Genomic DNA, 16203 nt, shown 5'->3' on the forward strand with positions numbered 1-16203 from the left:
ACAGTGCCGGTGAGGACCACATTTTGAGCAGTATTGATTATGTACACAAACCTCTCGATCTCCAATTAAGCCTAAACCTTAGGTCAGGACCCTGAAGAGTCACTAGGCCTCTTTGTTCTTTCTTCCCAACGTGGCCACATTGAATAAATCCTTTTTCTCCGCTTTTCACTGTTAAGTGTGTCTGTTTAATTGGCCTATTGAGGACTGGTAGCCAAGGCTAACTGTTCAAGTTCTGACCTTAACAATTTTGGTATAATGAAAAAAAGACTTTTTTTTTTTTTTGGAAATAGGGGTTCTTTGTGTAATCCTGGCTGTCCTGGAACTCACTCTGTAGACCAGGCTGGTCTCAAACTCAGAGATCCACCTACCTCTGCCTCCCAAGTGCTGGGATCAACGGTGTGAGCCACCACCAGAGATTTCTTTAAAATGACATGCTTGGGGCTGAAGAGATGGTTCAGCAGTTGAGGAGCACCTGTTGCTTTCCCACCCAAGTTCAGTTTCCAGTACTCAGATCCCAGCTGCCTGTAACTCCAACTTCAGAGGAGCCAGCGTTCTCTCGTGGGCTCCAAAAACATTTGAACATACCTGACTCAGCACCCAGACACACACACCCCTAAAAAAAAATCACCATCCTTGTGAGTAATGGCCCCTCCACAGTCCAGTCCAAGGCCCGTTGTTTTCGCTGTAAGTCAAGCCAAGCCTTTCCATTTCTCAGTTTTGACTTGTGTAATTTCTGGGATAAAAGTTCCTTCCCACAGCACTCCAGAGCCAGAATCAGGAAGATTAGTGTGAGGCTAGCCTGGCCCATACAGTTCAAAGCCAGTCAGGGGTAAATAGAAAGACCCTGTCTTCAAACGAGTAATGTCACCTTCAAATGAGCACCAGTGCCAGCAGCCCTGCTTCCTAATTCTGCTTTGGGCTTAGAAGTCACCCTCAAGACACTCCTCCCACCTGTGCCCACCCCTCATGTTCCCAAGTGGAGACGCGGCTAGTCTTCTGCCCAGAGTTCCGTGTCCTCTTGTTCAGGTGTTTTTTCAAATTACTTTTTTGCCTCTCCCTGAGTTGGGGGTGGGGGTGGAGATCTTAGGCTGTCCACGTCATCACTGAGACTCTGGCCCACCAGACCTTCCTGGTCCTACAAACAAGGAAGCACTGAAGGTGGGTGAGGGTACAGTTCAGGTTTACTGCCAGGCTGTGGTCCCAGCCAAGCTGCTGGCGCTCAGAGTCACCTGAGAGGGAGGCAGGCAGGAGCTGTGCCACAGGAAGATTCCCAGAATCCTAGGGTGGGAGGCTGGGGTGGGGGTGGGGCCTGGTGCTGGACAAACAGATCAAAGGTGATAGGCCTGCACTGGACCTGCAGAGCTGGGTGGCACATCATGAGGTGGGTGGGCAGCCCGTAGCTTCTGGGGAAACAGAATGGGTTAGGCCAGGACCCTCACGGCACTCCCCTGCCCACAGGTTGCTGATCTTCCTGGGTCTGCTGTGGAGTATGGTGGCCACACCTTTGGGCTCCAAGTGGCCTGAGCCTGTATTCGGGCGCCTGGTGTCCCCTGGCTTCCCAGAGAAGTATGACAACCATCAGGATCAATCCTGGACGCTGACTGCACCCCCCGGCTACCGCCTCCGCCTCTATTTCACCCACTTCGACCTGGAACTCTCTTACCGCTGCGAGTATGACTTTGTCAAGGTACCTGACATGGTGCTCGGCCGGGGCCTTCTTATGAGGTACGGCAAAGGCTGGCCGGAAGGGAGGGCAGGCCTGGTTCTAACCTTCCCTCCCTTGACCCCCGACCCCACAGTTGAGCTCAGGGACCAAGGTGCTAGCCACGCTGTGTGGGCAGGAGAGCACAGACACTGAGCGGGCGCCAGGCAATGACACCTTCTACTCGCTGGGTCCCAGCCTAAAGGTTACCTTCCACTCCGACTACTCCAATGAGAAACCATTCACAGGATTTGAGGCCTTCTATGCAGCGGAGGGTGAGCAGCGGAGGGTTCAGATAGCCGGGATGCAGCCGGGTGGCCGTCTTGTTGCTTCGTCCCCATCTTTGGATCTCTTGCTCCCCACCTCTTCTGGGGCCCCGGATTCAGGTCAAACCCACAGGGAAGGCAGGCAGGTGGGTGCTGCGATGGCCTGCCGTCACGTGCTGTGCGAATGCCGTCCCGCAGAGCCGGGTAGCTGCTAAGGGCGCGCTGCTGGTGCAGAGGTTACCAAGGGCTTGCACAGGCCTGTCAGCACGAGGCCTTCCACTTGACCGGATACTCTGGTCCCTGAAGGAGACGATCTGTGCGACCTCAGGCAAGAGGCTCAACCTCTCCGCTCAGAAGGCGGCTTAGAGCGGTTGCCACTGGATTGATGGTGGCTTGGACAGGGTGCTTAACCTGCCACTGGTTTAGCGATGCTGCTATTTGCAACTCTGGCCCCAGGCCACCCAACAGGCCTCCTGACCCGTGGGCCAGGCCACCAAGGCCTGAGTTCTCTGTTCCATCTCTTTCCCTCCTGCCTTTCTGGCCCCTCTCCCCTAGATGTGGACGAATGCAGCGTGTCCCTGGGGGACTCAGTCCCTTGTGACCACTATTGCCACAACTACCTGGGCGGCTACTACTGCTCCTGCCGAGCGGGCTACGTTCTCCACCAGAACAAGCACACCTGCTCAGGTGAGCGGGGAGGGGCATCCCGGCCACTCCAGGTTATTCCCGCTACCACAGCAGGAGCTGTTCAGCCCGGGAGGCTGGGCTCTTCTGGTCCCTCCAATGCTATTAGCATACCTAGCTCCTCCCCTTTCCCTCCCTCCAATGGTGTACTTTGATCTTGTCCCTGCTCTTGGAACCCCTAGTTCCACCAGCCAATGGCCTCTTCCTTCTGGGTGGTTCTTGGGTGGACTGGGCTCAGCCAGGCATGCCTTAAGCTTCCAGTCTACCAAAGGACCTCAAGGTAGCCGAGGGTAGCCAGGGTCAGGGGCACGGCTCCTGACCCCAGCCGCTGAACCCTTTGGCCTCCTCTGCCCTGTCTCTCGATCCTTCGCCCTGGCCCTTCTCTCCTCGCCCTTCCTGATGCGCACCCCCAACCCCCCATCTCTCTTCCAGAGCCGAGCCTCTAACCTCCCTCAGCTCCAGCCCGCCCACCCCAGTGAGTCAGATACCAGTCAGTACATGCCCACACGATGCAGCTCTGTGGGGCTGGAGCGGCTGCCAGCCGCACCATTCACCTCACCCACGACAATAATAAACCTGCATCCATTTCCACTGTGGCTGTGTCTCTCTTGCCGGGGCTGCGGTGACGGTGACGCGCTTGGAGGGCGGCCCCTTCATCTTAATCCTCCTCCTCCTCCGCGGCTCAAAGCCCGAATGTGGGAACTCCCTGAGGTCAAGGGAGACCCCCCCACACACACACACACACCTGTACTGGGTCCTGAGGCTGATCTCTGGACATTTTAGCCAGTTCTTGTTTATAGGTCAATGCAGGTCTTTGTTCTCTGACCCTGGAGAGCTTGATTCAGAACAGAGAGCAAAGCGGGTGTTACTGAGAGATCCGGCTAGTCGCCCTGCACCCGGGGATGTCCTCTTTACCAGGATGGAGCAGCCTTGCAAAGGGAGGGCAGGATGGAAAGCCTTCGCTTTCTACAAGCCTGTCCCGAGCCTGTCCCCAGCCTGTCCCCAGCATGAGCAGGCAGACAGAAAACAGAAACGGAGTCTGATCTCCACCAACAGGACAGCTTGGCAGCCCCCAAAAAGGCAGGCAGACTGTGTCCATACTGGTGACATAATTCCCCAAGCCTTCCCTAGGGCCACTTCTAAGATCGGGGAAGGCCTGTTCAGTCTGTTACCTGGGATCACCGGCTCTGGGCTGGTCCCTGGCATACGGGTGGAAGCCCGCCCTCTTGTGGACTCACTGGGGAACTGCTGAGCTGCGCACTGAGTGATCTGAGAGCAGAAGAACCCCTCACATCCAGGGGCCTCCCCTTCCCTCTGGCCCTACCTAATTCCTTTGCTCTCCACCTCTTTGTGACGCTGACCCTGTAGTAGGAGCTTGGGCCCTGGCAAACTACCAGATATAAAGTTCATACTTCAGGCAACGCCTCAGGGGTACAGAGTCCCCTTCCCCACTGCCTTTCAGCATTGTCTGGGGATGGGAATTGTGGTCCTCTCCTGCCTTTGCAGATTGTCAAGCGCAGGGTCTTGATCAAACCCAGGGTACAGATGTCCCAGGCAGTCCCCAGCCTCCAAGTCCCTTCAGGAGCAGAGCCATGCCATCCTGACCTCTGTCTCCCCAGCCCTTTGTTCAGGCCAGGTGTTCACTGGGAGGTCTGGGTACCTCAGTAGCCCCGAGTACCCGCAGCCGTACCCCAAACTCTCCAGCTGCACCTACAGTATCCTCCTGGAGGACGGCTTCCGAATCATCCTGGACTTCGTGGAGTCCTTCGACGTGGAGACGCACCCCGAAGCCCAGTGCCCCTATGACTCCCTCAAGGTCTGCTTCTTATATCCTTTCCTTGCCACAGCTGTTTCCCCTGCACAGCCCCCTGCCCATGACTGTCCTCCAGCGAGTCTCATTCAGCCTTCCTGGGCATGCGCGTGTGCGTGTACGTGTGTGCGCGTGTGCGTGTGCGCGTGTGTGTGTGTGTGTGTATGTGTGTGTGTGTGGTAGGTCTAAGCCTGGCTGTGACTTCAGCATGAGGGGACCCCACTTTTGGTCCCCAGCCTGTCCAAACCAGTTTGAGTTACTTTGCTTGCATCTAACTCAGGCTAGAACTCTGTGGCAGGTCCCGGGGAAGGGGGCAGGGCACGCTCAGAGTCTCTTTATTCAGATTCAAACAGACAAGAGGGAATACGGCCCATTTTGTGGGAAGACACTGCCCCACAGGATCGAAACTGACAGCCACAAGGTGACCCTCGCCTTTGCCAGTGATGAGTCGGGGAACCACACCGGCTGGAAGATACACTACACAAGCACGGGTGAGCGAAGGAGGCAGCGGAAGAACAGCTGTCACTTCTGCAGAGTCAACAAGCCTCAGGGCAATGGCCTCTGTTCCAGCAGGCCTAGGAAGGGAGCCCGGATTGAGATGGGTGGTCTGTCGAGTGATGGCGCTATACCAGGGAATAGCAACAATCTTCCCTTCCTCCATCCACTCCTTTCCCCAGCCAGCCGTTTACCTCAGCAGCCCCCCTCTTTCCTCCACTCTGGGGTTTTGAGTTAGGGTCTGAGTCTATCGGTCAGGTGGCCCCAAACTTGTTTTTATAGCGATAGCTGGCCTTAAACGCTGAGCTCCCTGCTTTGGCCCGAGTGCTGGGATGGGAGGTCCATGCTCCCTTCTAGACCATCCCCTCGGCACCCAGCCGTCCTTACGCTCTGTAGACATGTTGTGAGGAGGGTGAGGGTGCAGCTCAGTGACAGCGAGCCTGTCCAGCAGGCACAGGCTCTGTGCTCCAGGTCAGATTATTTTTTTTAAAAAAGTCACTGTGGCATAGCCTTTGCAGCAAGCATTTAGTATAGTAAGGTGGGAGTGGGGTGGAGAATGGGACACCCAACATTGTCACTCAACCTGTCTTGCTCTTTCCTACAAGTGACACTCTTGGCTTCAAAGCACGTGTGTCGTAGAAAATTCCATCATTCTGGACATCTGATTTTCCTTGCAGGGGACAGGAAGGGCAGGGGAACAGGGCAGTGCTGTTTCAAGACAGGGTTTCTCTGTATAACAGCCCTGGCTGTCCTTGAACTCACTTTGTAGGCCAGGCTGGTCCCAAACTCACAGAGGTCCACCTGCTTTTGTCTCCCAAGTACTGGGATCAAAGGTGTGTGCCACCTGGCTCTTGGCTTTCTTTCTTTCTTTCTTTCTTTCTTTCTTTCTTTCTTTCTTTCTTTCTTTCTTTCTTTCTTTCTTTCTTCCTTCCTTCCTTCCTTCCTTCCTTCCTTCCTTCCTTCCTTCCTTCCTTCCTTCCTTCCTTCCTTCCTTCCTTTCTTTCTTTCTTTCTTTCTTTCTTTCTTTCTTTCTTTCTTTCTTTCTTTCTTTCTTTTCTTCCCCAAGACAGGGTTTCTCTGTGTAGCCCAGGCTGTCCTGGAACTCACTCTGGAGACCAGGCTGGCCTTGAACTCAGAAATCCGCCTGCCTCTTCCTACTACGTGCTGGGATTAAAGGCGTGCACCATCACCGCCTGGCTTAGCTCTTGGTTTTCTTTCTTTTTTCTTTAAAAAAGATTTATGTATATGAATACACTGTAGCTGTCTTCAGACACACCGGAAGAGGGCATGGGATCTAATTGTGGATTAGAGCCACCATGTGGTTTCTGGGAATTGAACTCAGGACAATAAAAAAATCACCGGGCAGTTGTGGTGCACGCCTGTAATCCCAGTACTCAGGAGGCAGAGGCAGGCAGATTTCTGAGTTCGAGGCCAACCTGGTCTACAGAGTGAGTTCCAGGACAGTCAACCCTGTCTTGAAAAAAAAAAAAAAGGTTGGTAGCTACCATGTGGTTTCTGGGAATTGAACTCAGGACAATACTCAGTAGTCAGTGCTCTTAACCGCTGAGCCATCTCTCCAGCCCCACTCTTGGTTTTCTTAACAAACAAACAAAATGTGTTAGCAGGGCAAATTTGGCACATGTTTTTAATTCCAGCATTCAGGAGGCAGAGGCAGGTGGAACTCTGTGAGTTCAAGGCCAGCCTAGTCTACAGCTCAAGTTCCAAGACAGTCAAGAATACATCATAAAACAGTGTCTCGAAAAACCAAGAGTCTGTATGCCATGTGCGTGCAAATGCGGAGGACGGAGGGGTCAGAGCCCTTGGAGCTGGGAGTGGTTGTAAGTCACCTGATGTGGGTGCTGGGACCCAACTGGAGTCCTCTGGGAAGCCATGTTCTTAACTGTTGTACCATCGCTCCAGCCCTGAACCTAGCTTTCCTACCTGTAGCTGAGTCACAAACAAAGAAATGAGTCTTGCTGTCCTGGACTCACTTTGTTGACTAGGCTGGCCTTGAACTCACAGACATCTGCCCATCTCTGCATCCTGATTGCTGGGAATAAAGGTGTGTGCCACCACAGCCAGCAAAACACAAGTCTTGATTTGTACAAGTGATTCAGCTTAATTTTGCCTTCGGTGTTAAATGTTTGGGTGACCACCATACTTGAGGCAGGCTCTGTCTCTCTGCCTCTTGTTTCATTTATAAACTAAAAATGCAGGCTGCTACTACAGACTTGGCTGTTCCACACAATGAACAATAAGCCTGTTTCCTCTGCACAGCACAGCCCTGTCCTGATCCAACGGCGCCACCTAATGGCCGCATTTCACCTGTGCAAGACACGTATGTCCTGAAGGACAGCTTTTCTGTCTTCTGCGAGACTGGCTTCGAACTTCTGCAAGTGAGTTACTAAAAAAAAACCCTAGGTGCCTATGTTCAAGATGGTTTTGAGATGAGAGATGAAAACAGTAAGTATTTATTCAGAAAAAGAAAATCAAAGTTGTAAGTTTGCAGAAAACAAAGAAAAATAACTAGGGAGAATTATGTTTGTGATGGTGGGAGGGTCCTGTCTTTTACTCTTTTTGTTTGTTTTCTGAGGCAGGGTATCTCTGTGTAGCCCTGGCAGTCCTGGAACTCACTCTGTAGACCAGGCTGGCCTCGAACTCAGAAATCTGCCTGCCTCTGCCTTCCAAGTGCTGGGATTAAAGGCTTTTACTCTTTTTATTTTTATATATGTGAGTACACTGTCACTATCTTCAGACACACCAGAAGGGACATCAGATCCCATTATAAATAGATGGTTGTGAGGCACCATGTGGGTGCTGGGATTGAGCTTAGGATGTTTGGAAGAGCAGTCTCTTAACCCCTGGGCCATCTCTCCAGCCACCTCTCATTGTTTTTTGAGTCAAGGGTTTCTCTGTGTTACTCTGGGTGTCCTAGGACTCCCTTCGTGTGGGACCACCAGGCTGATCTCAAACTCAGAGACCCATCTGCCCCTGCCTTCCAAGTATTAGCATTAAAGGTGAGTGCCGTCACACCAGCTGCCACTTTAGGACACTAGTTAAGATGTAGCCCAGGTGACCTTGAACTCAGGACTTCTTGCTCCAGCCTCTCCAATGCTGGGATGGTGGGTGTACGTGTCTACAAGAGTTCTACTTTCGGGGCTGAGCTGCTCATAGGCACTAAGTGCTGTCTCTTAGCCAGCACACCCCAACACGCGTCCATCATAACCGCTCTTTCAGAGAGCTACCATTACAACAAACTTCTGATCATCTGCACGTCGCAGCGGCTCTCTGTAAAGTGGCTGAAACAACAGAACAGAGTGTAGACACCTTGCCCCACGAGCTCTGCACAGCTCTTCCTGTTAAATTAAGTCTTCCCTGGCTGGCTGATAGCCTTCCCATGGAACAGCTCCCAAGCCCATGAAGATTAGACAGCCCTGGAAAGAGTACATTCTGCAAAGTTATAAATAGTGCTCACTGTTAAGGGAGAGGGAATATAATTTTAAAAACTGCTTAGCGAGTTGCTTCAGGAGCACAGGTAAGAGATTAACTCCTCTTTGTGTTCTTCAAAATTGTCACAGAATCCCAGTGGTAGAAAGCAATAACCATAGAAAGAGAGCTGGGGATGGAGTCCAGCTGTCCATGGAGGGTCACATGAGGGAGTTCCACCTCCTCGCAAAACTCCTATTCAGGCTCTTTTCTTTCTACTGTTCCATGGATTGCAAGTCCACAAACTTGATTTGAAACAGCTTCAGTGTTGGCCTTGAACTATTATAGCTGAGCGTGACCTTGTCCTGACCCACTTGCTTCCCAAGCACAGGTATTAATGTATAATGTATGTGCCATCATACACAGTTCCTCTGGTGCTTTGGCTCAAACCCAGGACTTTCTGGATGCTGGGGATGCATTCTTTATGTTCTCTGAAGCATTACAGCTTTGGCAAATGTCTCCCTCTTCCATTAATGCTTGTTTCTAAACTCCTGGGACTATGCAGACCAGGCTGACCTCAAACTCAGAGATCCACGTGCCTTGGTTAAAGGTGTACACCACCACACTTGGCTGCTTAATGTTTGACTTTAGTAACTGATCTTGCAGTTTTTCTCAAACATTGGCACTTTTCCTCTTGGGGCGTTTGTGCGTGTGCGTGTCTGTCAGTCTCTGTGTTACAGTTGAGAAAGGGTTTCTTTGTGTAGTTTTGACTGCCCTGGAACTTGCTCTGTAGACCAGGCTGGCCTTGAATTCAAGAGATACACTGCCTCTGCTTCTCTGAGAGTTGAGATCACTGGTGCTGGCAACAGACTGGGCTCCTTTTAGAACTTTTGAAAAAGTTACATTTGTGTGTATGACTTCCACACACTCGTGTGTGTTTTTCGCTGCACAGAGGACAGCTCTAGCTCTCTCTCTACCATGTAGGTTCCAGGTACCAAATCCAGGCTGTCAGGCTTGGTACCTTTCCTACAAAGCCATTTCACTGGCCCTATGCATGAAGAAATGATGGAGAGTGCTGGGCGGTGGTGGTGCACTCCTGTAATCCCAGCACTCTGGGAGGCGGAGGCAGGTGGATTTCTGAGTTCAAAGCCAGCCTAGTTTAAAGAGTGAGTTCCAGGACAGCCAGGGCTACACAGAGAAACCCTGCCTCAAAAAAACCAAATCCAAAAAACCAAAACAAACAAAAATGATGGAGAGATGACTCAGTGCTTAAAAACACTTGCTATTTTTGCAAGGACTGGATGGAGTTCAGTTCCCAGAGCACATGCTAGCTCACAACTCTGCTAACTCCAGTTTCAAGAGATTCAAGGCTGCCTTCTGACACCAGGCATACACATGGGACACAGATACCACCCAAGCAAAACACTAGGTGGGTGATAGAGACACAGACCTTTAACCCCAACACTCAGGAGGCAGAGGTGGATAAATACTAGGCCAGCCAGCCTGTCTAGAGTTCCAGGACAGCAGGGCTTCATGGTGGAAGGGACTGGAGCTAGCTTAGCCCCTTACTCTCAGAGGGAAGTGAATGAGAAGCACTAATGAGAACTGTCAGCCAGATACCGTGCTCCTGCATGTGTTGGAAGGCAGTACTGCAGCAGTTATGTATAAAAGGCCACCACAGTCAAAACAAAGTAAACAGTACAGGTGGCATGAGTCATCAGGGCTGTTTGTTGCAAAACACTAAGTGAGGCCGCTGGGTCACAGGTCCAAGGGCAGGCCTTTCATGGTTGCTACCCTGACTTGTGAGTGCTGTTCTGGGGAGTTCTGATCTCATGTAAACACAGAGCTCATTTTCTGAATTTCCTCTTCAGGGCTCTGTCCCCCTGAAATCATTCACTGCTGTCTGTCAGAAAGATGGATCTTGGGACCGGCCGATGCCAGAGTGCAGCAGTATGGTCATACGGTGACAAACCCCTTCCTTGCTGTCCATACCGTTTGTGTGCTTTCTGTACACAGAGGTTGGAGCAGTGGGTCTTAACCTTCCTAGTGCTGTGACCCTTCAATAGAAAAGTTCACATTCAAGCCAGGCAATGGTGGCGCACACCTGTAATCCCAGCACTTGGGAGGCAGAGGCAGGCGGATTTCTGAGTTCGAGGCCAGCCTGGTCTACAGAGTGAGTTCCAGGACAGCCAGGGATACAGAGAAACCCTGCCTCGAAAAACCAAAAAAAAAAAAAAAAAAAAAAAAGTTCACACTCTAATGGTCCCAACCATAAAACTTTAGTTGCTATTTTATAACCCTGATTTTGCTGTTAAGAACTGTAATGTAAAATTTGTTTTTGATGGTCATAGGTGACCCCCCAAAGGGATTGGCGGCACAGGTTGAGAACCACGGGGTTGGTAGGTGCCTAACATCGGGTTCTCCCAGGCCCAAAGAGCTCAGTTAGCAGGCACACTGCCAAGTCCGGGAGCTGAGGTGCCTAAGCTCAGGAGGGAGGGTTACTTTCCCATTGAGAATCTCCCCAGCCTGCCTATTAACACTTCTGTGGCTTCTTCAGCTGTTCCCACTTCCCTGCCAAATGAACTCCCTTATTAGGGCCTCAGTTCCAGAAGTACCGGGGAAAGGCGGGATGCTTGGAGATAATTTCTAAGACTCCATGCAGACAACAAATGTAGGGGGAAGAAATCTTGAGCATTTTAAGTCCTATCACCCCACTGGAAAACCTGCTGCTATGTGGGCCTCTCCACAGCTCTAACCCTCCACCTGCGGGCATGCGGGCACAGGCCATCAGTGTGGGAAGAGAGAACTCGGCAGTGTATACGCACATTTACAAGGATAATGGCATACATTAGCATTTTGAAAACTAAGAATAAGAATTTCTCAAGAACCACTTAGTACTCTTTCAAGTATACATGTGTGAAAACAGAAACAATGAAGACCCCTTAGCCACCTCCACCAACTCCCTTGAGTCTGGAGTGCCACTCAGCAGCCTCTGCGGTCACTCACGAAGCACTTCTTCCTGTGTATGCCAGCACACACCTTTGTGTGCATAGGTTACACAGCGCACTACTCCTGTTAACCAACTCCACGAGGAGCTTTAATGTTTCTACTTTACTTTCTCACCAGTGATTTACCGGGTCTTCCGGTGTAAAGTGCCGAGCTGGGTCTGACAGTATGTGGGGAATCGGTAGTCTGATCCCGCCACTGCCTGCTGGACAGGTGCTATTTCATCCGTGGCAGGGCGGAGCAGCCGTAACAGAAACAGACTACCTGAGCCAGGTGGTCCAGAACAGCCAGAATTTTATGTAGATTGTCTAAGAAACAAACTAAAAGCACCCCCCCAAAACAAACCAACATCCCCCAGAATTCCTAGAGCTCAGGTTGTGAACGAACCCAGCAAACAGGCTTGCATGCGATTTCTTTTGTGAGCACTACCCAACCCCAGTGCTGAGTCCCTGCTCTGGTGAGGCCCAGTTACTTCTCGCCAGGGAACAGCAGGTGTGGCTTCTTCACCAAGCTAGTTAATCTTGCTGTTTTTAGGAGTGGGTGGCATCAGTGTAACGAGGTAGAGGAAACCCGAGGCCATCACACGTGGGCCCACTGGCTTCCTGGTCCTAGAAAGCACACTGGGGAGACTTGTGCTACCCAAGTTCCCCAGAGACCACTCTCTCCACTGCACAGACCTTTTTAGGATCAGCTCCAAGGTACAAAGGACTCCCCCCTCCGATTTCTTTACCAGTTATTGATTGTGGCCCTCCTGATGACCTCCCCAATGGCCATGTGGACTATATCACAGGCCCTGATGTGACCACCTACAAAGCTGTGATTCAATACAGCTGTGAAGAGACTTTCTACACAATGAGCAGCAGTGGTAAGTGCCTTCTTCAAGGAGGGATGGGGGTGTTTGGAACTTGAGCCCTCAAGGTTGAATATAAACTTGAACCAGCCTTTTAGGCTAAAGGAGACAAAGGATTAAAAGGCCTCTCTTCCACGGGCTAAGTGAAATATTACAGTTAAAGTGACTTTAATGTCAATTTGCAGGAATCTGAAAACAGATCATATCTAGTAAATGACTACTACAAACACACAATATATTCCAAATGGTTTAATTTAACAAGTCAAAACCTTATCATTAAGCACTTGAGATCTTGATACATATTCAAGTTACACATCTAAAAGGTTTCCACTTTGCAAGCAAACATGGTAATGCAGATACCTACTTATGAAATCATGTAAAATGGTTATTCACACACCTCTCCCCATCACGGACGCTCAAGAATCAACATTTTTCAAGGGGTTATTCAAGCAAATGACAACTACAGCTAAACATTTCTGCTTTTCCAATGATTTGCAGGTAAATATGTGTGTGAGGCTGATGGATTCTGGACGAGCTCCAAAGGAGAGAAACTCCTCCCGGTTTGTGAGCCTGGTAATGGACGCATTTATAAAATAGATTCATAGCTGACAGAGAGCGCAGGCAGACAACAGCAGGGTCTAGTTGGGGAGGCAGAAATGAAGGAAGCTCAGCGTTTGGCTTGGGCTGGCTCCGTGCTCCCCAACAGTGCTCACACCACCCCTCCCTCCACTTGATTGTTTTTGACCTTGTAACTAGGCAAGCATAAAAAATTAAATGATTTCTTAAATTATCTCAAACCATTTATACATTTATAACCACGAACTCTTGTTACTTTTCTTCTCTGTAAAAATGCTATTAAACCCCAAAGCTAATAACTTCATTATTTCCCTAAGCAATTGTTTTCAACGACATCTAGATTTTTAAACATTAATGCAATTTGCCTTTTAATAGTACTTAAATTTCTTTACCAGAATTGGCTCCACAATAGTTGAGAATGCTTTTTTTTTTAATTGAAAGGTAATAATACACTCATTACCCCTGTGTTAGCTGGTTTAAATTAGTTTTCTAGCCCTGTATTTGGCTGACATGCCTCTTCTAAGTTTTAATCAAAGTGCACAACCACAATAAAGCACAGAAGTTGCATTCCAGAAGTTCAATGCACTCAGCTTGCAATGAACAGTGTGTTTGGTTGACTCCACCATACCAGATTCATCAATTCTGAACCAGAAGCACCTTGGCTATAGCTGTAACAAAGTAATTTAGATTCTTACAATTCTTAAATGCAACAGTAGCTTTGTAAATCACAGTTGCTGTTTTCCCAGAATTCCCAGTGATCTTAGGAGTAAGGGGCCCTGCCCTTTGCCTCCAGGCAGTGTCAGCTCCTTCCTAACAGGTCCTGTCCACAGACTCCCTCATCTTGCACTTTTTAGCAAAACACAATAATCTGGGAAATCTCTTACTGATCTTTACAAGGAGCTCAGCAAACTAGACAAGGACTTCTCAAATCTTTATATTACATACTGTCTGGAATGGCCTCACCCCTCAACAGGGAGGAGGCCAATCAATTTGTAGGGTGTAAGTTTTGGCTGACATGAACTACTATTTCCCCCCTCAGTTTGTGGGCTGTCCACCCGCACTACAGGAGCACGTATTGTTGGAGGGCAGCCTGCAAAGCTTGGTGACTTTCCTTGGCAAGTCTTAGTCCTGGGTGAAACTACAGCAGCGGGTGCGCTGATCCATGACAACTGGGTCCTAACAGCTGCTCATGCTGTATATGGGAAAGCAGAGGCAGCGTCCTCCCTGGACATCCGCATGGGCATCCTCAAAAGGCTCTCACCTCATTACACTCAAGCCTGGCCCGAGGCTGTCTTTATACATGAGGATTACACTCATGGTGCTGGTTTCGACAATGATATAGCACTGATTAAACTCAAGAACAAAGTCACAGTCAACAGAAGCATCATGCCTGTTTGCCTACCAAGAAAAGAAGCTGCATCCTTAATGAGAACAGATGTCACTGGAACTGTGGCTGGCTGGGGGTTAACCCAGAAGGGGTTTCTTGCTAGAAGCCTAATGTTTGTGGACATACCAATTGTTGACCACGAAAAATGTACTGCTGCATATGAAAAGAAGCTCTACCCAGGAGCAAAAGTAACTGCTAACATGCTCTGTGCTGGCTTTGAAACTGGTGGCAAGGACAGCTGCAGAGGCGACAGTGGGGGGGCATTAGTCTTTTTAGATAATGAAACACAGCGATGGTTTGTTGGAGGTATAGTTTCCTGGGGTTCCATTAACTGTGGGGAGGCAGAGCAGTATGGGGTCTACACAAAAGTTATCAACTATATCTCCTGGATTGAGAACATAATAAATAATAAATAATTTCTAACTTGCATCTTCCAATAAGTAAATTGTTCCTTATTTCTACAAATACCTGGGCAGTTTAGTGGTAACAAACCTCAGAACTGAGAGCCTACCCCAAAATCCAAGCAGATGAAATCATTATAGGCACAAGAACACTTGCCAATATCTGCTTTGTGTTTACTATAGCAGTGCTTTGCTAACCCAACATAGGCTGTCAGGTTGTATTTGATCCCCTACAACCACCAAGGGCTTGTTCGTTTCCTAGTGCGTGGATTTGGTCTTACTGAATGAGCTCACAAAGCGTTCTCAAACTGTACCAATCCTGGTTCCAGAATGCCCAAGCTCACTTCTCTTTCGGAAGGTGAACTGAAAGTAATGGTGTGACCTTCACATCATTAGACCAGGTATTAAAACCGACACCACAGAAGAATGGGAAACAAAAACCAATTCCAGAGTATTGAGATTATAGGCTTCTTCTACCATATTCACCAAATTGTCAAATAGAAGGAACATGAAACTGTATTTTACCCTTCCAAAGGGCAATCTAGCAATCCATTTCAAAAGCTTCACAGGTGTCTCTCACCCATGCAGCCCCCTTCCTTAAGTGAGCAGGAACTACTTGGGCACAGGGAAGCCAAACCTAACTGTACACGAACCAGTCACTCACTCATGTAATAAGAACAGTAATTCCCCATGAAATAAAACTGCTCTTCTGCTGAAATGCTGACTTAGCCTTAAATGTCATGTTTGGTTTTACTTGACTCTTCCAACAAGTCAAGTCAGGGCCTCACTGGAGGTGGGACAGTGGCCCACAGCTCATTTGCACTGCCTTCAATTCTGGGATTAAAAGCACGGGCCACCACAAGTAGCTGGAGACACATTTTTAAAGGATGAAAAAGCTGTACCGCATCTTCCCAGAGAAGTCACTTTCACTTTCTAGCATTGTCATTATATAGAAATGTTTTCTTTTCCCATTAAGACTCCAGACACTAAACTGTTAGTGGCAAGAAAACCTTTTATTCAACTGTGGTTCAAAGAGTTGTTTTTCATTATTATTTTTAAGGAATGAACGCGTTTTGATGACCAGACTTTCAAAAACAAATCTTTGCCAAGTAGTTTATTTCTAAAACCTCATTTACGGCAAGTAACTATCTACAGCTAAGTCATACCATAAACATGTTAAAAGGCTACTCAACACTGAAAGACTTCTATGACCAGCAAGTCTTTAACAAGTGCAAAAAAGGGATCAAAACCATGCCATTGACAAGTGACTTACCCCAGGACTCCTGGACGGCTTGCCAGTTTTAGTCTTTGGAGGTCCCCGAAAACCATTTTAATGTTACCATGTTACTGCTGCTGAGTAATAGTGCAAGTGCTAAAATGCAAAATTCAGATGTACAGGGTTTGGAAATCATGCAGGCTTAGATGCAGAGAAAAAAACTTACAATAACTCACGATCCTTTTTTACAGAGGATACTGTATAATGAAACAATGTGTTCATAACAAGTCTCTAAAGGATATAAAATTTTAAAACACGCAACTTGCAAAATGACAAACCTATTTATCTATTTAGGTAAGGGCATTAGGGAAATTACCAACACAA

General features: G+C 48.9%; 1 protein-coding gene across 1 annotated transcript; it reads left to right on the plus strand.

Annotated features, from left to right (window-relative positions):
- Window positions 1-1376: 1376 nt before the first annotated feature.
- Window positions 1377-14618, plus strand: Masp2 (MBL associated serine protease 2). Its single transcript, XM_052175892.1, has 11 exons — window positions 1377-1381; window positions 1459-1687; window positions 1800-1977; window positions 2524-2655; window positions 4272-4468; window positions 4806-4953; window positions 7235-7353; window positions 10255-10333; window positions 12123-12254; window positions 12738-12812; window positions 13855-14618. The coding sequence occupies exons 1-11, from the start codon at window positions 1377-1379 to the stop codon at window positions 14616-14618; spliced, it is 2058 nt and encodes a 685-aa protein (XP_052031852.1).
- The last annotated feature ends 1585 nt before the right edge of the window (window positions 14619-16203 follow it).

The sequence above is a fragment of the Apodemus sylvaticus genome, chromosome 3, assembly GCF_947179515.1.
Source record: "Apodemus sylvaticus chromosome 3, mApoSyl1.1, whole genome shotgun sequence".
Lineage (NCBI taxonomy): Eukaryota > Metazoa > Chordata > Mammalia > Rodentia > Muridae > Apodemus > Apodemus sylvaticus.

What these genes read in the sequence shown, in the direction of transcription:
- Masp2 (XM_052175892.1), top strand. An exon ending in GCGAGTATGACTTTGTCAAG is followed by an intron (nt 1,688 to 1,799) that starts GTACCTGACATG and finishes CCGACCCCACAG; the next exon opens with TTGAGCTCAGGGACCAAGGT. An exon ending in CTGGCTTCGAACTTCTGCAA is followed by an intron (nt 7,354 to 10,254) that starts GTGAGTTACTAA and finishes TTTCCTCTTCAG; the next exon opens with GGCTCTGTCCCCCTGAAATC.